This window comes from Pelophylax lessonae (genome assembly GCF_965119305.1).
Source record: "Pelophylax lessonae genome assembly, chromosome: 5".
Lineage (NCBI taxonomy): Eukaryota > Metazoa > Chordata > Amphibia > Anura > Ranidae > Pelophylax > Pelophylax lessonae.
In genome coordinates, this window is record NC_138772.1 from 351,821,720 (window position 1) to 351,845,326 (window position 23,607).

Consider the following 23,607-nt stretch of genomic DNA (forward strand, 5'->3'; position numbering starts at 1 on the left):
AGCAGCAGCACAGTACGAGTTTTTGAATTTTGTTACTATACAGAAAGAAGCCTTACGATCGGATCCCACTGTTAACATCACAGAAAGGGGGGGGGGGGGGTGCCATAAGTGTGCCATTTTTTTATTTTCTTTTACACCTTGAAATGTTGGAGCAAAAACAGTCTGTGTGTTTTATAATGTGCATGCTTGCTTAGAATTTCACGTTAAAAAATCTATGTTGGTAAAATACAGTATGTAATTAAAACAAATTATTTTTCTCAATCCATGTTTTAAATTTTATAAATGAACTGTTTCTTCTCTGTCTTACAGTTTTTAAAAGCGGTCATAACACCCGAATATCTTCTAATACTGGATTATCGGAACCTTCACCTAGAGCAGTGGTTTCTTCGGGAACTTGCCCCTCAGTTAGCAGGAGAAGGGCAGCTAGTGACCTATTCCTTACCCTTTGAGTTTAGAGCCTTGGAGGCAATCCTGCAGCACAGGGTGGGTAGATACAATATTGCCTACAAAAATTAGAACATTGTTTCACTTTTCTACCAGATGTATGATTTACCACAGCTTACGCAAACAGATTCACATGTGTCACAGATTGGCTTAGAGTCAATATAAAGATGCCTTCCCAAAATTCTAAAGATTCATGATTTCCATGACTGAATTTCTCCATCACAGTCACTAAATATCTGCGATGAATAGGTGTCCATGCAGGACAAGAGAACATGACCGCATAGGTCACATCAGTAGACCGACAATGCATTTGTTTTCGTTTTAGTGTGCTAATGTGGGGCCTTATGTAAAAGAAAGTATAGCACTGTGAATAAATGAAATAAATCTAAAAAAAAATATGTGCACAAAATAAATACATCAAATTCATATTAAACAGCCCAAAGCAGTATTGCTTAGTGTCCCCATATAAGTCCATAGAAATAATGTGATTAAAGGGCTTTTCACTCTTATAAGGTAATAAACACCCAAGTGTTCTGTGGGACAGCTGATTCCATGCATAAAGCGCCCACTTCAAGACAGTTAACGCTCAAGCTGCTTACTAGATTGCTATGACCCCTTTGTTAATCAGCGGTCATTCTGCATTTTAAAAGTTATAGCCTCAAACCGGTCTGCGTATCTCCATGATACAGAGTATGCAGCCACAATTCTCAGGACTAAAACATAGAATATGATTCCATAGCGTAAAATAGTCAATTTTACCGCTTAAGGACCAAGCCTTTTTCTGACGTTTTGTTTACTAGTAAAAATTTGTATTTTTTGCTAGACTATTACTTAGAACCTTGAACCCTTCACCATCTAGGCACCACTGTGTGAGTGTGCTTACCAGAAAGCACAGACCCCTTAATTACAGGGGGTCAATGCAAGCAGGATCAGTCAACACGACCAGAATCCGGGTATATAAGACCAAGCCCTCTGAAGTGGTCCCCTTCACAGCCTCCTGTACACCACAGAACTCCACACTCCTCCTCCTTTATGCTCCTCAGCAATATGAAAACAAAGGAATGACCAGGATAGTGAAGTACGTATAGACAGTTTAATGTAAAATAAGGTGGACACACTTACATCAGGGTCATAAAAACAGGCATATAGAACTTGAGATCCAAGATTGGACACAGGATGGTAACCGCTTCCGCGTTCACTGGTCCTCTCCAGACAGTCTCAAAAATGGCAGTGATAGCAGGGTGATCGTATCCCAATATTCCCGACCGGTTTCGTCGGCTCGTATGGCCGTCGTTTTCAAGGGTCATGTGACCACAATCACCTTGGTATCATTATAAAAAGGCATGCTAATTATCTCTTGGCCAATCAGCCTCTTCAAAACATATGCATGGTCATCAGCTCTTAGCCAGTCAAATTGTCCCGAGCGTATAATGCAAATAGATGACACCCACCGGAACCAAAACAACCCATTCAACCTCTATCCCTCCGGAAAGACGGCCAAAACACTCAGAGGGCTGTCCCGGAAGTGACGCAACGGACTTCACCCGCTGAACCGGAAGGAGAGCGGGCATCTATCCGGCGGTGTCTCACTCCGCCCTCGCTACACACATCCGGGCGGGTCTAGTGAGCTAGGGGACACGCCCCATCCGCGGCCGCAAACGGCTCGATACTGCTATCTTCCGAATGACCGGTATTAGACAGCAGTATTACATACTAACTGATGCCCGGAAATTAGCATATATAAATATTCATGAAGGGTGATTTATTGGCGAAAAGAGTAGCATAACCCTTCTTACACTACTAATAGCATTATTAACATAAACATTCACATTATTATTAAAATATACATGTTTAAAAACATCCTACCCCATATCAAAATCAATAACAATAGTCCAGAAAAGTTATAATAAATAAATATTCATTATATTGAAAGTGGAATTAGATTACATTTAAATTAAATAATGGTTGAATAAATGGATAAATGGGTATATTGTGACCTAATATAAGGTTCAGTACCTCACATAAATGTGTAACCCTAAAATTTAATATTAAAATATATAACATATTTTGTTAGTAATATTATATTAGTATTTACCACTAATATTAAATGTAATAAATTATACATAAAAAGGGGGGTTATAAAAATTATAATTATTAAAATGAATTATTAAAAAATCAACAGGAAGCTTATTTTATTTAGATATTAGTGATCATTAAGTATATAAATATGAATCTCATGTAAAAGGAAGTGAATTAATTGTCAAAAGAAATATATATTTGTATTCAAAAATTTAATTATAAATGGTAGTTTCACTTTAGACTCATGACCATCCAGCATATTGGTGTTAGGACATCTGGTCCACCAACAATAAAAGAATATCCCACAATCAATAATTTGAAATATAGCAATTCAGATCAATGTCTATATTAAGACCTAAAGGCTGCAGAGTATTCAAACGGTAAATCCACTCCGTTTCGTTCATGGAAATACGCTGAGTATGGTTTCCTCCCCTCCAATGGGGTTCTATCCTGTCAATGGCACAGACGGACAGACATCTTGGGTCTCGATTGTGGTGAGTCCGAAAGTGCCTAGACAAGCTGTGTTTGGGGAAACCGTTGTGAATATTATTAAGGTGTTCATTAATTCTGACTTTTAATTGGCGAGTAGTACGCCCGACGTACTGAAGGCCACACGGACAAGATAATAAATAGGTGACGTGTGTGGAATAACATGATATAAATTTTCTAATATCATAGGTACGTCCTGTTGCATAAGATTTGAATTGCGAAATCTTTTTAAAGTTTTTAGTGGTTGTGCAAACTTTGCAATTTTTGCATGGATAGAATCCCTTGCGGTTTAAAAAGGTTACAAGTCTTCTAGGGGGGTTGACAACATTGGGAGCTAGACTGTCTCAGATTAGGAACCTTCCGATAAATAAACTGGGGTCTATTTGGGAGCAGACCTTTCAATGTTTTGTCTTTCTGAAGAATATGCCAATGTTTTCGTATAATAGACTCCACCTGTTTGTAGTTCCGGTTAAAATTGGTAAGTATGGCTAGATCACCTTTAGTCTTGTCTTGTTTGGGTTTATCCTTCAGCAAATCCTTACGTGGAATCTTCATAACTCTGTCTCTCACTTTTTGCATATCAGTATTTCTATAACCTTTTTCCACAAATCTATTAATGAGTAGGTCTGATTGGACTATGTAATCGTCATCTCTTTTACAATTTCGGCGTATTCTCATGAATTGCCCTTTTGGAATTCCGCCCAGCCATTGTGGATGATGGCAACTGGTAACAGGGATATAGCTGTTCTTGTCAGTATCCTTAAAAAACGTTTTTGTGTTAATTACATCATTATGCTTTTCCAGCGTGAGATCCAAAAAATGTACCTCTTGTTTACTCCAATTAGCAGTAAAGGTCAGGCCGTATTCATTGTTATTGAGTTTCTCAATAAATCTCACCAAAGATTCTTCAGATCCCTCCCAAAGGATCAGAAGATCATCAATATATCTTCTGTATAACCTTAGGGAGGGGTCTGGTCTGGGGAAGATAGTTTTTTCCTCCCATTCTCCCAGCAGGATATTCGCCACACTGGGTGCATATTTGGCACCCATGGCTACCCCTTTGACCTGATTGTAGCAGGAACCTTGGTGCCAGAAAAAATTGTTACTCATAGCTAAGTCCAATGAATCATATATGAATTTTTTCTGATTTTTCTTCATATTAGTTTTTCTGTTAAGGGCTGCCATGGTAGTGGAGAGCACATCTTGTTGCTTTAAGCTGGTGTAAAGCGACTCCACATCTATGGTGGCCATAATAGTGTCACTGCTAACTTGGAGGTTCTCCAGAATATTGATCAAATGTTTGGTATCTTTTAAATGTGAGGAGTAAGTAGGTACCAAAGGCTGCAAGTAATGGTCCACATATTCCCCAATCCTTGAAAAAATGGACCCTATCCCACTTATAATGGGTCTCCCTGGGGGGTGTGTTTTATTCTTATGCACTTTAGGGAGCTGATATATGGTAGGCAACCTTGGTGCCTCAGGTACCAAGTATTTAGCTTCTTTTTTGGTTAAGATGCCTTTTTCTTTTGCCTTAGTTACCAATTGTTCCAATACTTTTTTAAGTTTGGCGGTGGGATTGCTTTTGAGTTTCTTATAAGTAACCGCATCTCCCACCAACCTGTCTAGTTCCTTCATATAATCACATTTGTTTAAAATAACAACCCCTCCGCCTTTGTCGGCGGGCCTGATAACAATGTTTTTCCTTTTCTCTAACTCTTCAATCCCTTTATCAAAATCTCTTTTTTCCTTGGAGATATATCTTTATTGATACATCCGCATATTGGGACTTATCACTTTGAACTTTTTTGTCTCACTCCATTGATGCACTTTAATTATATATTTTTTTATGCATATTTTTATATTTTTTTATGCATTTTTTTATGCATTTATTTATTTATACAGTTGACCATTTATACAGTTGTTGATTTGTTACTATGCACTTTACAAGATAATTTTAATATACCACTTATTTGCACGTTTAAAAGGTGAGCGCAGCTTAGTACACCTTGTGTGTATCATATATTCATTACACGTTTTTTACGATTGAGTTGCAGCTCCCTAGATTATTGGTTTACACCATTACACTGTGCACATTTTACACTATTATTGATTCCTAACAAATAATTCACTTACTCACTAGCACATATACATTACTTATTTATACAGCACGTTTGCACTTTATCCAACAAGCGCAGGTACTTTTGGCGCTTAACGTCATTCGTTTACCATACTATTACTTAGAACCCCCAAGCATTATATATATTTTTTTAGCAGAGAACCTATAGAATAAAATGGAGGCCGTTGAAATTTTTTGTTGTCACATGGTCTTTGCGCAGTGGTTTTTCAAACGCAATTTTTTAGGAAAAAATACACTTTTTAAAAAAATTAAAAAAAAAAAAACATATGTACCCCAATTTTTTTGTATAATATGAAAGATGTTATGCCGAGTAAATGTCATGCTTTAAAATTGCGCTTGTTTGTGGAATGGCGCCAAACTATGGTGCTTAAAAATCTCCCTAGGTGACGCTTTAGAAATTTCTACCAATTTAGAGTTAGAGAAGGTCTAGTGCTAGAATTATTTTTATTATTATTTATTTTATTACTTTCACAGCGATGCCTCACGTGTGGTGCAAACCCTGTTTACATGTGTGGGTGTGATCTAAATATGTGCTCACTACTGCACGCATGAACGGGGGTGCTTAAAAATATATATATTTTTATTTTTGATCACTTTTATTGCCATCGCAAGGAATGTAAACATTCCTTGTGATAACAATACCGCATGAACGGTCCTCTTTATGGAGAGATCTGGGGTCCAAATCTCTCCTATACCCTTAAAAGCAAAAGTAAAAAAAAAATTATCTTTGCTTTAAGAAAAAAAAAAAAATGTTTACGTGGCCCAAGAACCGGAAGTGACATTTACGTCGCTCCTGTCCTCCAAGGACATAGAGATGAGCTGTGTCCATCTTGCTATCGCTTATCTCTGTGGGAAAACCCTGACGCCGGAGAGTTCCCAGGCGCAGCGATCGGTAACGTTAGACTGCGAAGGGGGGGCACCTCTCCCGTCACTTCTAAAAGTGATCCCGTAGTGAATTGGAAAACTGGCCTCCTAAAGGGGAAAAAAAAATACTGGGGTTATGGCATCTAGCTGCAGCCATAATCCCGGTATTTAAAGTCAAAGTCCTGATTTTAATTCCTAGTTAGGCGGTCGGCAAGGGGTTAATGTATAAAAAAACAGATAGAAAATGTACTCACATAGTCATCACAATAGAAAAGCATTCAAGGCATCAATCATTCAATTGGTATTTCTATGGGCTGTGCAGTGAAAATCCGGTCTCTGATCTAAATCTGCATGCATGATCATGTCGCTGACATAGGCCTCACCCTACGTGTTTTGTCACAGATTATGTCGTGGGGGGGGGGTTGACGTGGCAGGATCTGGGGCCTTTCACTGACAGATAGTGAGTCATGAAAGAACCTTCATTCTTTAGAGATACATTAAAACCCATGGACAATTCTCTTAAAGACAAACAGAGGCGCCTCTAAGTGTAGACTTTATGCAACGGGTTTAATTAATAAAATTATGCACTCACGTTAGTAAGCATATATTCATGCCCATAAAAAAAGGTTCCAGTGTGGAGAAGTGTACATCATCCGGTCATGGACATCCGTCCTGCTAGAGCCGAAATCCTTTCGCCGTGGCCGGCTTGTACGGCAAGGTTAGAACCAGGAAGTAGGCGCGGTGTATTTGCTTGACAGCGAGGCTTGGTGGATAGTCGAGCCTGGATGATGTCCTCTGCATGCGACGCGTTTTCGAGCCTGCTTGCTGTCTGGGGGAGGGCAGCCGCGCTCCTTCTTCACGGCAAGATATGCCGTGAAGAAAGCAAAGCAATCTATATGTATGAACTGAAGGCACTTTTAAAGAGGCAACCAGTGATTATGCAGAGCTTTTAAAATACTATCATTTTATTTGTGTTGGTTTTACATTTTGAGACCTATGGCTTCCACTGTAAAAATAATTCTTTAAAAAAGACTGTAAAAAAAGTATTAAGCTCCACAGTGCTGCAAGGTGCCTCTTTGCTTGTCTTTAGGGAGACTTGTTGTCTTACTCAATCTGGGACAGTGTCTACTGTTGTCGCCCTTTTGTTAGCATGGTGTGCCATCACATTTCAGCTTTCTCTGATTTTGTCCTCCTTTATTTGACTTTAATGTCTGCATTAATTTGGTTCATTAGGTTAGCAATCTACAAGGGAGACTTCAATATCTACAACCTCATATTCTGGAAACTTTGGAAGCATTGGTGGACCCCAAACTAATGTCAGTTGATAGAAGTAAATTGCATGTTCTGCTTCAGAGTGGAAAGAGGTAAACTATACATGTAAGCAAATGGATAGTCTTCGTATGCTGTAGGGTTGGATTCTAAAACTAATTTATTTTAATTTTATTTCAGTTTATCAGAGTTAGAGACAGATCTCAAAGTTTTTAAAGAAGCAATTTTAGAAATCTTGAATGAAGATGAACTTATTGAAGAGCTGTGCTTGACCAAGTTGGATAGTCTTCAGCCCCCGTATGTATTGTATTGTTATACAAACATTTTTATAATTTCTAAATGATTGTACTACTGCAAACATGAGCTTGTTTCAGTCTGTTTTGGATGTACTGCATATGTTGAAAATGCTCAACTAGTTAAAGTAGACCTAAAGTCAGATGAACTTATATATATATGTATGTGTGTGTGTGTGTGTGTGTGTGTGTGTGTGTGTGTATATATATATATATATATATATATATATATATATATATATATATATATATATATATATATATATATATATATATATATATATATATATATATATATGCTAGCTATAGATATACACACATTTGTTTGAATGTAATAACATTCTGGTAAGTATATATATATTTATTTTTTATTCTATGTTTAGATACAATTTATATTCCAATTGTTTGTTTTTTTTTTATTTAATTTTCAAAAAGACAATATACACCATATAAAAAATGTGTCTCAGGTATCCGTAAAAGTATGGCATATAAGACCTCTCCAAAAGATATTAAGAATGTCAGACCTCAAACAAAAGAGAGAGTATGTACCAATGATGGGACAAACAAAAAGACAAAAAAAAAAAAAAAAATGTGTGTGTGTGTGTGTGTGTATGTGTGTATATATATATATGAGCAATGATCAATTAATGATCAGATATGTCATAATGGTGATGAGCAAGTTCAAAGACATAATAAGCCATAACACCCACACTGGTGGGCATAATGGGAGTGATACATCATAAATTAAGGGGGGGGAGGGGAGTGGGGGAAAGAGTAAAGCCAGGTAGGCTTATATCAAATACCTGAGTGCATAAACTTATGAATAACTGAGAAGGAGAGCGAGAAAAGCATGATTGGTAACTAGAGTAGAAGCATAGTAATAGGAAGTAAAGAATGGGAATGTAGGTTAAAGTGATTGTAAACTATCGCCTTGTAAATCAACCCATTCAATTTAAAATAGAAATGAAAAGCAAAATATTTTTGTATAGATATAAAAATACATTATTAATACCCTTTTCCTCTCTTTTATAAGTAATCACATTCCCTCTGTTCTCAGCTGCATAAGAGCTGGGGGGAGGAGAAGCAGCAGCTCATTGAGCTTCCCAGGGAATGGCTGTGCAGCTGTTGCGTGTCAGGACAAGTTTGATCATTAGAGGAAAGTACACGGAGTTCCCAGCATAGCTAGAGAACTGACCACAATGTGGTCTCCTGCTTGGCATCCATTTTTTTATAGGAAAGCAGAGGGACTGACAGGAACAACAGGGATTTCACACAAAGGAAGCAATACAAAGAGAACAGAATACTTTCTCATACAAGTACATGGTACAGCAGGCACATATCAGGAATATGTAGTGTTGGGGTAAAAAAAAAAAAACTTTAAGGAGGGTCACCCCAGGACTTTGTTAGTCTATGAACAAATACCTAATCCATATATCCCATGTCTTTTCAAATTTTGAGATATTGTCTTGAAGGGTGGTGGAGAGCCTATCATTAACCATGATCCAGTTTAGTTTGCGCTTGACGTAATCGTGTGATATCATAGGATGCTTCCAATACTTCGCAATGGTGATCCTAGCTGCCAAAATCATATATAAGATCAACTTTGTGGATTTCTTTGGGACCTCAAGGTAATTTCTGGAATAAAGCTAGCTCAGGAGATGTACGAATGTTCACTCCCATCACCGAATAGATAAAGTTAAACATCCTAATCCAGAATCTGGATTAGATATAATTTAATCTTTACCTTGTACTCTTCCCCCAAGTCGTTAAAATGGGACTCGACCTTTGATTACCTAACTATACCCAATAGATCATGTGTTATTCCAAGAGAGATGCTCTACCACAGGGATCCCCTAAACTACGGCCCTCCAGCTGATGTGGAACTACACATCCCATGAGGCATTGTAAAACTCTGACATTCACAGACATGATGGGAATTGTAGTTCCTGAACAACTGGAGGGCCATAGTTTGAAGACCCCTGCCCTACCACAATAACTTGTATTTCCGTGAAGTAGAAGTAGTATTGTAGTCCAGCACATGTGGGCATTTTGCAATCGAGCATTGTGGGAGCTGCCATATGAGCCCTCTCCCAGCTAAGCTGAAGTAGTTTTTTAGATATTTTATGCTTCTATCAAATTCATGCTAATAATTCAGTTTTTACAATAACGTCCAGGTAGAGGATTAGATTTGAAGATGTGTTGTGATTTACCGGATTCTACTTTATTCACACAGCGATTGACAGTTTTACTTTCTCATGTTCAACCTTCGTTCAGTTTATGCTTCAGATTTCTCTTAAAGCATTTATCCGTTAATGTATATTCAGTATTTTTATCAGTCTTTTCCCGTTGCCAACACATAAGCACTGCCTTGCATTGTTGAAGTTTTAACTTAACTGATAGTGTGCGGTAATTACATTTATATGACGAGTGCTAATGATCTTGAATATAAATGAGACTCCTTCTCCCCAAATGGCTTAATGTTTTCTTTATGTAAATATAATTGTTTTATGTCAGATACGAGAAATAGATTTTAGTTTAGTTTACTCTGAATTGATAGACTTTTTTTCTGCTTTAGATATTACTGTGTTTTAATGAATGTGTTCAATGTTTATTTGTGAAGATTAAATGATTTTTAAATGGTTTAATTAGATTTTTGCTTTTCATTTACTGTTTGCCAAGACAAATGTCCCCATTTATAATTCTCTTGGGTAATGTACATACTATTAAATTGATTTAGAGATGATAATGTTGAGCATTTATTAGTTGTTTTTTTTTTTTTTTTTTTTTTTCAAACCACTAAATGCAAAAATAGGTGATTTTATCAGAATTTTGTGTTATAAGAAATCTGGTCCTTTCACACAGTCTGCCTCCGTCGGCGGACTCCGTGCTGCTCAGCGGGGATTCATCCGCCAATCCCCGCTGAGCTGAGCAGGCGGATGACAGCTCTATCGCCGCTCACTGTGCGGAGAGGGAGATGTCGGATCCCCGCTGTTCTCTATGGGGGAATCGGGTGAGAACAGACCGCCTGTACGTTCTCATCCGATCCGATCACCTGGATGGATGGAAAATAGGGTTTCCATCCGTCCGGATTTCACGGACAGGATCGGAATCGGATAGCAGTGGGTGTCAGCGAAGATGTCTCCACTGACATCCGCTGCCCCATAGGGATGCATGGAGGATCCGATCAGGTCCGCCTAAAAAAACTGACAGGTGGATCTGATCGGATCATTCGTGTGAAAGGGGTCTAAGGAGCGATTCAACCCACCCCCAACAAATAGTTCTGGTTTTGGGTAGAGGGGTGGGAGGGGCATGACTGGGTGCCCATGTTTGTGAATAGGGATCAGATAACTGCCCAAGGCTGCCTGTGTCCCTTATGTTTGCTGGGGAACTATGCAGTATAGCCATGTTCTGTTCTCATACAATACTGTTGTTACCTCTATTGCATATAAGTGCAGACTTCCTTCAGTATTTTTCAGCAGATTCATGTCTACATGCACTTTCTCAACTGGATATCATTAATCTGGGTTGGATTAATGATAATGGCACAGTGGACTACACCTGCACAATGTTCGTCAGCAGGTCTCTTGTTTTCTCCACTGGGGCACATGAGACAGGGTGACTCATGTTAAATGTGAAAAGAATATTCAAGAATGCTTGGTCAATTTTGTGACAAAAAATGTTACTCCTGGTATGTTATGGAGCAAAGAGCCCACTTTTTGTTATGTTATCAGAATATAACGAGCTTTTAATACAGCTCACCACTGGTATTCTAGCCATATGATGTCCACAATCTCCTTCCTCAACCAATAAAATGGTAAATTGGAATTTATTGAAGTTGGTTCATTGGTGACGTGTAGTCCTTAAAAATGGTGGTGATTTATTTTTCAGTGTAGAAGGTACTTCCAGGATTGATCATGCTGAAGAGATGGAACTGCTTCTGGAGAATTACTACAGACAAGCAGAAGACCTAGCTAATGTGGCCAGAGAGCTACGTGTACTAATTGATGACTCGGAAAGTGTCATTTTCCTTCACCTGGACAGGTTGGTTACTATAATTATTACTTTACTACCAGCACCATTTCACATTTAAATGTTGTATAGTATTATTTGAGTTTGAAACTGTTCACTGTCACCCCGTCAGAGACAATAGAGCTGCCTACCAGTCAAGGGACAGTCATGGAAAGATATTAAAATGGTTGTAAACCCAGATATCAGAATTCAACTGAACATTTTAGCTAAATCAGCAAAATAAGCAGCACAAATCATTTGTGCACAGTCTGACAGGGATAGAGCAGCCTGTCATCTGTAAAGGGCCGTACACACTTGACGAAAATCGGACGAAATATCCTCCGATTTTTCTCTCTCATGCTCGCGTTCACAACCGTTTTTAGTAGACAGTGCATAAATGTTCACGAAATTTCTCATCCGATTTTTTTTTTTTTTTTTGGGGGGGGGGGGGGGGACATTTGTTCTTAGACTTCCGGGTCGTCGGCAACTTCAGATCATGCGTGGCCTTTCATATCCGATTTTTCACGGACGTACTGCATACACATTAAACGAAAATTGGTTGTCTGGGGACGGACGATAAAAATTTTGGTGTTTGTCCTTCAGTTTTTTTTCGTTGAAAATGTCGGTAACGGCTGCTGAAAGTTGTGTACACACTAGCTGAAAATCGTACGATTTTACCTCGGGCGGGAATTTTCAGCAGATTTTCTACTAGTGCGTACCCCACTTAATCCTCCCCACTTTGCTACTGGAACAAAATTTGACACATCGAAAAAATGTGTCACCACGCCCCCTCACCTTTGACTGACTGACATGCAAAGGAGACTCCTCATGCTCGATCATGAGTGAGGGTTGCATGTCTCCTGCTGCCCCATTCTTAGTAAAAGAGCATTTTATTTTAAGTGCTTGTAAATCTCCTATACATTTCTCAAATGCACACTTCCAGCACCGTGCACGCTGCTAAACCGGCATTAGTATGTGAGTGTACAGTGTAGGGCCAGTGTCATGACTCTGCCACCCAAACTACAGTCCATAGACATGCCAATTGACTGGAGATTTTCAGCCTGTCACTCGCGATCGTCCGGTGCAGAGGGAGAAAGGCAGGCGGCTAATGTAAACAAAGCCGCCTGTCATTCTCCCCTGTGTAAGAACAGAGATCATACGGTCCTGCAATGTAGGATCGTATGTCTGTTACACCACTAGCCACATCCCTTTTCAGTTAGAAGCACGTCCCTAGGGACACACTTAACCCCTGCATCACCAATAAAGTTAACCCCTTCCCTGCCAGTGTCATTTTTACAGTAACAGTGCATATGTATAGCACTGATTACTGTAGTAATGTCACTGGTACCCCCAAAAGTTTTAAAAATGTCAGTCAAGGGTCCGATCTGTCCGCCGCAATGTCGCAGTCCCGCGAAAAAAAACGCAGATCACCGCCATTACTCGTTGAAAAAAAAAAAAAACAACAAAATGACCTAAATCTTTCCCTTAGTTAGTAAACGCAATAACTTTTGCGCAAACCAATCAAAATACGCTTATTGTGATTTTGTTTTTTTTTTTTTTTTACCAAACATATGTAGCAGAAAACAAATTGGCCAAAAATGTTAAAAAATCTAGATTTTTACAGGTTTTTTTTTTTGGGAATTTCATATAAAAAAATGTGAAAAATATTGTTATTTTTGCAAAATTTACACTCTTTTTTTGTTTATAGCGCAAAAAGTAAAAATAGCACAGGTGATCAAATACCACCAAAAGAAAGCTCTGTTTGTGGGAAAAAAAGGATGTCAATTTTGTTTAGGTACAGCGCCGCACGACCGCGCAATTGCCCGTTAAAATCACGCAGTGCCGAATCGCAAAATAGGGCCTGGTCAGGAAGGGGGTAAAATCTTCCGGGGCTTAAGTGGTTAAATGTATTTTTATTTTGAACATGTGACCAGCAGCAGAGGACTAGAAGCTCCTCCTTCTCACGTTTCCCTGCAGACAGGCTTGGAAAAATCTGGGCCATGTGGCAGCTGTATATCGATTAGGAAAGAGGTACTTAGATGTGTTTTTATTGTTTTATTTAAAATAATTACAGTGCCATCATCCATATAGAGAAATAGAAGAGACAGTGTAAATTAAACCGTGTGTTTCGTATCACTTTAGGTGGAAGCAAACAGGTACTTGGAAGGACAGAGGTGACTAGATCAAGGATGAGACATCAAACTCTATCTGTCCTTAAAAGTAAAGGCTCAAAACTTGTGTTTCCCAGGCAGTGGGAGGGGCCACAGGTGATGCTTGAGTTTCTATGGCAAGTTCATGATAATCCATGCCATGCCTAAAGTAAATTTATTTTGACTTCATCCCACTAGGGTGTGGGCTCTGGAAGGTTACTGGTAACAATGCCAAAAGCCTTCTAAGACCAGAAGTTGCCTAATATTATTTTTAGGGTTCCACGTAGGACCTTGCCTGGTCTATAACTAATGGGCCTTCAAGCAACATATGTAGGTGTCCTCCACGATAAGCCTATAAATCAAACTGATATATACAAATTGTCACAGTGGAGGCTATGCTTATGTGGACCCTCTAGCTATTAAGGATACGTAAGAAAAATGGTAGGCATACCCAAGAAGTGTAGTCTGACAGACAGATCACAGGAGAGCAGAATACCATGGGGCACATCAGACCAGGGAGTTGTAACCATGATGGAGAACTCTGGGGGAAGATGGTCCCTCGTGAGAGCGGGTGACATGGGATTAGCCAGTACACAGAGTTTGTGCTGAAGTCAAGAGAAGGAAATCTTCCTGATTGGCTGCAGCATGACAGCAAGGGAAGGGTGCTAGTCTGATGGGCTGCAGCATGACTGAAATATAGCCAAGCTGGGCAGCGACAAAGCAAGCCAAAAAGAGGACATTTTTTTCTGATGGGCTGCAGCCCAATGGAGAGGAAAGAGCACAAATTGTAGAAGTACGAAAAACCAGAACAGCTTTGCATGTTAGAGCTGTGGAACTACAAGTAACATACTGGTTTGCCTGTTTATCTGTGGAACTAACAGTAAGTGACCACAGCTTTTACCGCTGATATGTGACCCTATTGTGTGAGTCAATAACAGCGAGCACCTGGTTCAGGCTAGGACTTTATTGCTCCTACAAGGAAAAGCTGCTGCCTAAAGCCTTTGATATAGCCAATATTACTAATATGGCTCCATTACTGTTTTGACTAATAGGGATCTTCAGTCTTCAATTAGCATGGAACTTTTAAAAAATTATAGCCTATCCTTGAAGCCCTAAAGTTGACCTAAGCTTAAAAAGTTGAAGATTTTCAGGGAACATCAAGAAATGTTGTTCAGTATCCTGAAAGATTTACTTTTTTCTCTGGAATTAATTTTGTAAAATGGCAGTGCACTTCCTGGTAAAGTATGTGAGTGTGCCTAGACCTTCCTATGCCTACAGCCCCGTAGCTGTATGTCTGGTGTCTGTCAGGTTCTGCTGCCTGTGACTGCTAGTCTCACAAGATTTGGAGTTTCGTTTGGTGATGTCCACACTGTGCTGCTTGCTGGAGAGCAAGTTGTACTTAAGGACCTACAGTGCAGTGTATACTCTGCTTGTACTTCATTCATTTGGTGATTCTGTGCTTCCTCACATCCTCGGATGATTTCTCAATCATTACCCCACCGGTCATCAGGGCAGCAGCTCCGATCTGAAGAAGCAAATCACTGCTTTTCCCCCAAAATGGAGAATTTCATGCAGAGTCGGTGGAGAAGAAGACATAGTAAGTCAAAAATAGGGAGCTGCAGGGAGCCCAAAGGCTATACTGGTGACTAATATTTTGCCTGCAAAATTTCTTTGGTACAGCTTCCACAGTTTAGGTCCTCTTTATCCAAAGAGATTCCTGTAGTTGCTTTTCTACATTTCTCTATAGTGCAGTAACAAAAACAAGAAAGAACAAGCATACACATTTGAGGTTTACCGTATATAAAGTATTACAGCAAAATACAGCAAAAACAATGCAAACTATATGCAAACAGAAAATACACTATACTTTCGGCTTACATTATTTATGATTTATCAGTTGTATTGTTATGGAGTATAATAAACAACTAAATTCAGCCCTAATCTTTTCCTTCATCCTCCTACATGTACTTTTCATGACAAATAGCTTTCCCACACTAATTGCATCTTTAAAGTTCAGGAATAGTTCTCTGGAAACATTGACAAATGTGAGAGAAGGGTGGGCTACATAAATGGTTAATTTGAAGGCAGGTGAGCCTATTCTCATGCTTGCAAAAACAGCTAGCTATTCAAGTAATTGTACCTGTTTGTTTTCCAGCCACCGAAATGTGATGATGAGACTGAACTTACAACTTACAATGGGTACCTTCTCCATCTCACTGTTTGGTCTTATTGGAGTCGCCTTTGGAATGAATTTGGAGTCTACCTTTGAAGATGTAAGTAAAGAAATACATATAATTGAAGACAAAGACATGTATACATGAGGTTAATAGAAAAATCTTGGCTATTCGCTTGTACAGATTTTTTTTCTTTCCCATGCAATGCATGGGTTAACTGCTTATTTCTTTCTAGGTGAGAGGAGAGCGGAGATATACTTACCTGATCCTCCAATCCTCCCAGCACAAGACCTGTCCGCCCACACTCTATCGATCTTGAGTAGTGGACTGTTCCTGACATCACGCCCAGAGCAGGCTCCATAAACCAGGAACAGTCCACTGCTGAACTATGGGGGAGCATCGTTTTCTGGGAGGATCAAAGGATCGATGAGTATATGCTTTCTGCACATCCCTAGACAAAACGAGCAAGGCACAGCCCCACTGCATGGGAAAAAAAAAAAAAGTGCCCAGAGTTGGATTTTGAGGGCAAAATGCAGTATTTGGAAATGTTATTTAGTCTGAAACACCATTTTGTATCACAAGATGCCTTGGTCATCCAAATTCCAGTTTTGCTATTCAAGAAAATCGTGCCTAACCAGTCCATCGGAAACGCTTAACGGGTTGCTTTTGCCATTACATTCTTCCCTATTAGGCAAACATTATTCGCTAGAGCTATTCAGTACAGTTCTATTCCCCAACTAAGAAATATTGGACACCTGGATAACAAACGGGGTTCACTTGCAGCATTGGTGTGCCCCTTTGTTCCATTTTGCAGATCTGAGCTTATGTTATTTATAGAGTATATGCTGTTAGCAAGTTGTTCCTCTTGCTGCTTAACCAGTACATTGTGATTTTTCAATTCATAGACAGCAGGGAAACTGCAATTGTTGCACTACAGTATGAAATGTGGGAATCTGTCTGGTAATACTGAGGGAAGGGCTGTCTAGAATTGTATGTAATGTGGAGATTTACCATGGAGAATATATTTTAGTCACCAAGTTGCATTTTTCTTTTTGGTGACCAAATTGTCTGGATTTATCTAGCATTTGGCTGTTATCTCATAAGCTTCTATAATGACTGCTTGCTACTTCAGAGGGTGGATCATCATTTTAGTTTGACCTCAAACTTTCTTGGTAGATTTGGAATATATTTGCACGTTTGACTAATCACCCCTAGTAACCAAAACAATACTAAATTTACCCTTCACAAACACCAATAGCATTGATATACAGTATGTGGTTGCCCTTCAGCTTTGTGACAAGGATATCAGGTAGTGATCAAGGGTGAATTCAGTTACGTATGTGTGTGTATGTATATATGTATGTGTGAGTGTGTGTGTGTGAGTGTGTGTGTGTGTGTGTATATGTATGTGTGTAAAATATACAGTATGTGCGTGTGGTTTTAGCCCAACAATGGCTACAGCATGATATGACATCCAGGGGTGTAACTACAGGGGTTGCAGGTTCAACCGGGCCCCATGCTCCAGGGGGCCTGTGCGGCTCCCCTGTACACCTGGATAGGAGGGGCGGCAGGGGCAGCATGTAGAAAAATCACTATCCTCCTTTTTCCTCCTGTAGCTGCAGGAGGAAAATGGAGGAGATTGGTTCCTCTGTATGCTGCCCCCGCCACTCCTCCTACCCAGTTCACTTGTGTTCTGCTGTCTCTGGGCCCTTGTGTGCTCCCCTGGTCCCCCCCCCCCCCCCCACTGTGCTCCCTCCCCTCTCCTGCTGGCTGCTGCAGGGAATGTATCACAATAGAGAACCAGGAAGGGGTCAGTAAATATGTAATTTACCAGCTCCTTCCTTTTCTGAATGGACAGAGTCATGACATTGTAAAAATAAAAAAAAAAAATAATACAATTAAAATACCAAAAAAATATGAACTACTGACACCAGTGGGTGAACTTCCAGGATCGCAAAGGTCACACTTGCAACCTGGCCCTGGCATTCCACCACCGTGGCCTCAAGATGGCAGGAAGGGGGCCCACTGCAGAACTTGTGAAAGGTTCCTGCTGCGGGACTGTAATAAAGGGCCCGCAACGAGAGTAGAGGTCCCCAGGATCAGTGGGAAGAGCCCCAGACTTGAAGGGAGGGGCCCCGGCCAGGGGTCCGGGGAGCTCTTCATGGTTTCTTGCTCCGGGGCCCTGAAGGTTCTAGTTACGCCTCTGATGGATGTCCTGCCATGCTCAAACGTCTCGTGTGCATCACGGATCAGGGTAAAGGGCCAAGCACAGCGGCCCTTTACTGCATGATCACTCCGTCCAAGATTACTTGTCATCTGGCGTCATGGCCTGTTTAGCTTGCACTGCTGCGGTGTTTCTCTCTCCTCACACGCTTTAACGGTGTGAGGAGAGGGGAGAGAAACACTGCAGCAGCGTGTGCTGCCACAATGCTGTGTGCCCTTCAGTTCTCCTACAGTGCCATCTCAGTGCTCCTACAATGCCATCAGTGCCACCCTATCAATAGATCCTCATCAGTGCCGTAAAAATGTGTAAAAAAAAAAAAAGAAATGCGTTTTCAATTTCTTTCAACATTTTACAAAAACTTGTGGAAAAAAGGACATGTTCAAAAGACTAATTATGCCTCTTAGAATATACGTTGGGGTGTTTGCTTTCCAAAACGGGGTTATTTTGTGGGCATTTCCATTGTCCTGGTGCTCCAGGACCTTTAAAAGTGTAATAGTTAGTCAAGAAATTAGATGCGTAATTTATGTCCCTAGAACACCTGACGGTGCTCCCTGCATGTTGGGCCTCTCTATGTAGCTAGGCTGTGAAAGAGTCTTACACCTGGCATCACCATAACAAGGAAGAGTAGAAAATGGTGATTTGGGGTGTAGTTACAATTATACATATGCCATGTGAGAGAAAATACCCTGTTAATATGACAATTTTGTGGAGAAAAAAAATCTTCATTTTGCAAAGAACTGTGGGAAAAAATTACAACTTAACCACTTTACCACCGGAGGATTTTGCGGTCTTACGTCCAGGCCACTTTTTGCGATTCGGCACTGTGCGACTTTAACTGACAATTGCGCGGTCGTGCGACGCCGTACCCAAACGTCTTTTTTTTTTTTCCCACAAACTGAGCTTTCTTTTGGTGGTATTTGATCACCTGTGCGATTTTTTTTTTTTTTTTTTTTTTTTTTTTTTTTTTTACTTTTTGCGCTATAAACAAAAAAAGAGCGTAAATTTTGAAAAAATAATATTTTTCACATTTTTTTTATATGAAATTCCCCCCCAAAAAAATGTAAAAATCAAAAATTTTTTTACATTTTTGGCCAATTTGTTTTCTGCTACCTATGTTTAGTAAAAAAAAATCACAATAAGCGTATTTTGGGCAAAAGTTATTGCGTGTACTAACTAAGGGAAATATTTATGTCATTTTTGGTGTTTTTTTTTTTTTTTTTTTTTTTAACGAGTAATGGCGGCGATCTGCGATTTTTTTTTTTTTTTTTTTTCGGGACTGCGACATTGCAGCGGACGGATCAGACCCTTGACTGACATTTTTGACACTTTTGGGGGTACCAGTGACATTTCTATAGTAATCAGTGCTATAAATATGCACTGTTACTGTAAGAATGACACTGGCAGGGAAGGGGTTAATTTAATTGGAGAGGGAGGGGTTAATGTATGCCTGGTGCTTACTGACGTGTGTGGGGGGAGGTGACTGAGTGACACAGGGACAGATCGGATGTTCAGCTATGCTGAACCCTGCAATCTGTCACTGTTTGTCACTTAGGAGATCCGCCCGCTTTGTTTACACAAGCAGGCGGATCTCCAGACTCGATTCCCCGACAATCGGGGAAGAGCGGCGGCGATCGCCGCTGCTCCTCCCCTGCCTCCAGCGGCACGCGACCGCTGCCCGCAAGGGGGGAGGAGTCAAGTGACGTAGGTCTACGTCGCTGGATGGAATCGAGCCACTTTGCCGCAGTACAGTCCCAGTGACTGGTCGGCAAGTGGTTAAAAAAACTCACCATGCCTTAGTAATTACCTTGTACTGTCTACTTTCTAAAAGGTGTCATTTAGGGGGTATTTGTACTGTCCTGGCTTGTTAGTGTCTCAGGAAAAGAGATGGGTGGTCAGCACATCAGGTGTGATACATTTTTTAATGATTGGCACCATAGCTTGTAGACTCTATAACCTTCACCTTCATTTTTACCAAAGATAGGGAACAGTATCGTTTTGCCAAAATTTATGAAGAAAAATTACGAATTTGCAAAATGTTATAACCGAAACTAAGAAAAATAAACATTTTTTACAAAATTTTTGGACAGTGCATATTTTTTTTCTATTTCTAGCGCAAAAAAATAAAAAACCCAGTGGTGTTCAAATACCGCCAAAACCAAGCTCTATTTGTGTGGAAAAAAAAAAAGGACAAAAATGTAATATTAGTACAGTGTTGAATGACTGAATAATTGTCATTCAAAGTTTAAGAGCGCTAAAAATTGGCCTGGTAGGAAGGGGGTATAAGTGCCCAGAAGGCAAGTGGTTAACAGGGAATGACTGGCATGAGTTTGTGTGTTCATGCAGATTTCTTATAAGATGTTTTGGTGTTTTTTGTTGTGTAGTAAGTTTTTGATCTTTTTTTTTTTTCTGTTCTCTCTGTTTCTAGGATCCTCAGGTCTTTTGGTTTGTTACAGGAGTAATGTTCCTAGGAAGTGGTCTAATATGGAGGCGTTTGCTTTCTTTTCTTGGAAGACATTTAGAACCATCAAAGCCTCCCTCGGTAAGTTGGTTAAAAAAAAAAAAAAAAAAGAAATCTTCCTAAAATGTGATTTTGTTGAAGTGTGTTGAGATGCAGTGCGTACTGCATGCAGCATTCATTATGGATATGACAGTCAAACCAGAAGGAGCCACACTAAAATATTCAGCATGTTACTATCAGAACTGAGGACTAGAACAAAAAAAAACATCCGTCTCTAGAATAAAATATAAATGGGGAGCATGTTCCATGCACTCTTATAAAGCTTATCTATAATCGAACTATTCATCCAGGTAGCTCCATTTTTACAGGATAAATGGATGGAATAATTATAGCAATGTTGCATATCAGACTAGAAAGTATTACAAATATTTCATCCAATGGTGTGGAGTCACAAGTCCAAACAATACATACTGCATATTACTTTTTAATCGACTGCTTACTGGTTTATGTAAATTAAATTTAAAGCGGTAAATAAAGCCTATATGTGTTCTTGGCATTTTAAGGGGGCTTTATTTCTGGGTTGCAAGCACCTTCAAATGTAATAAATCCTATTTTTCAGTTTTTACATTTCCTCCACTAACCAGTGAGACCACCCTTCACATTGCTAGCCAAAGGGTAGGCACAGACCGCAGTAATGGCAAATGCTACATACAAGCTTGGTTGCAAATTCTTTCACCTAGCACCCTAGGATTTCAGGCAGCTTGGTGGGTTTTTAGATTATTTGAAGAGTGCCAAAATAGCCTGAAATTCTGTGATGTACTTTAAAGGTCATTTGCAACCAGCACTTACATGGCCACCTTGCAGTCCTGCCCTTTTTCACCACCAGCACCTTACTAAAGGCCAGAAATGTATTGGTTAGCCCGATTGTGCACATGGGGGGGCAGGTTTTCAAAGGGGTCGCAGAGTTTTTTACAGAGTAAACATGCAGGCTCTGGGTGCATATATTTTCAACGTCCTAGTGACCAGTGGGAAGGAAGGAACCGGAAGGCACAAATGAGGTGGGAAGGAATGGGGCTACACAATAGGAGAAATTTACTAAAACCGGAGCACACAGAATCTGGTGCAGTTGTGCATGGTATCCAATCAGCTTCTAGGTTTTATTGAACAAGCTGAAGTTAGAGGCTGATTGGTTGATTGGCATAGCTGCACTAGTTTCTGTGGGCTCCATTTTAGTAAATCCCTCCTATTGTATAGCACCATCCTTTCCCACCTCATTTATGCCTTCCTGTTGGCCAGTAAGTCATGTGATGGTTTCCCTATTGGTTTCTGGGACATTTGAAAATGTATGCAGCCAGAGTCTGAAAATTCTGTAGTGCTACCCCTTCTAAAACATGAATCTTCCGGTGTAACGTTAGAAAAACCTACCCCGTGAGAAATGCATACCCACGTCACTTCCTGTCAGGAACAGCTGAACAGTGTAGCAGTGCGCATGCTCAAAGCCCCGGATACGTCATTGAACAGCTGAGGAACTGACAAGTGCGCATGCACGGAGGGTATGGATTTTTCACGGCAGTGTGTGTAACGTTACACCACCTCAGCTGTTGCGGTGGTTACATTAAAACATCTCCGCTGCAACATGAGTCCTCTCCGCTCCTACCCCTGTCACTTCCCTGATCTCGTCTAGTAAATGTAAAAGTGGCAGTGGGTGTATGAAATCTAAATGACGGCGATGTCGGCTCCGTGATCCGCTTTCACATTTAGTAGCCAAGATGAGGGAAGTGACAGGGGTAGGAGCGGAGATGACTCATGTTGCAGCGGAGATGTTTTAATGTGGTGATGCGGTGTAACGTTGGAACACACTACCATGAACATTTCATACCCTCCGAGCATGTGCACTAGTAAGCTCCTCAGCTGTTCACTGACGTAGGTGCACCGGAAGTGACGAGGGTATGAAATTTTCATGGGTAGGTTTTTTTCACGGAACACCGGTTTGCCAGGTATTTGGTGGGTTACCGCATTGCCTACTAGGGTATTACAAATCTGTGCATGTGCTTTAGAGGTTCCAGCAGCTCATCTAAACATGCCTTAACCACCCCTAAATACATTTAAAGTGGTATATAAAGCTAATACTAGCTATTCTTAAAATGTGCTCTCCCCCTGCCTCTTGCCTATCCTGCATACCTTGTATATCTGTGTTCTACTAGTCCAGTCACATGATCCTGCAGCTTTGGCTCCACAAGGGGGGGAGTAAGGGAGTGCTCAACAATGGCTGGGAATTCCTGGAGCCGCGATGTCCCCAATGGCTTCCATGGCCCAGCCATTGTCAGCGCCCCCCTCTTCTCACCTGCAGCAGCTGCTCCCTGACACACGGGAGTTGGCGCTGCAGGATCACGGGACTGGAGCAATTAAAAATGTACACAGATCATTTTTATGCAGGATAGGTAGGAGGAGGGGGAGGGAACATTTTTAAGAAAAGTTAGTATTTGTCTTTACTACCACTTTAAATTGCTAAAGATTCAGAATTGGACAATTTTATAATATGAAATTCTAACTTTAGAAACTTGTGTTATACATGGACCCAATAGTTTTTATTTTTCTGCTTTCTCTAGATCTTGAAGAGGACATTTCCTTTCAATGGTAGAGTAGATGCACCAAATAATCCTAAAACGTAATCTTTCATATCCCATGGACTTCTAAGCAGAGTGACTGTTACAGTGGTAGTTCTCTGCCACCGAACAGAAAGAGGGACGTTCAGGTCTGTGCTGGCCGCAAGGACATTTTAATCTTAATTGGTGAAGGAGCTTCCGCCTCTGATTCTGTGCACCTCTGCTGAGTAAATAACCACCCGAGGGAAAGCATTTTTTGTGGACTTCATTCACTTGCACTTTGTAGCATTTTCTCAGTCAGTATAAAGGAATTATTTTTTTAAGTGTTTTTTTTGACTGGTCATATTTGTTATGCTAATATAAATCATCCTCTTCCTAAACAGAGGCATACATAGACCTGTATTTAATTTCT

At 40.2% G+C, this 23,607-nt stretch overlaps 1 protein-coding gene across 1 annotated transcript in view; it reads left to right on the forward strand.

The window, feature by feature from the left end:
* Positions 1-23,381, forward strand: part of MRS2 (magnesium transporter MRS2) — a 44,796-nt gene extending 21,415 nt beyond the window's left edge. Inside the window, exons 5-11 of the mRNA XM_082257359.1 lie at positions 310-483; positions 7,247-7,377; positions 7,463-7,579; positions 11,464-11,616; positions 15,889-16,006; positions 20,557-20,670; positions 23,199-23,381. Of these exons, the coding sequence (XP_082113485.1) occupies positions 310-483; positions 7,247-7,377; positions 7,463-7,579; positions 11,464-11,616; positions 15,889-16,006; positions 20,557-20,670; positions 23,199-23,261 (870 nt within the window). The 3' untranslated portion in view covers positions 23,262-23,381. The remainder of the gene's footprint in view (positions 1-309; positions 484-7,246; positions 7,378-7,462; positions 7,580-11,463; positions 11,617-15,888; positions 16,007-20,556; positions 20,671-23,198) is intronic.
* Positions 23,382-23,607: the final 226 nt, after the last annotated feature.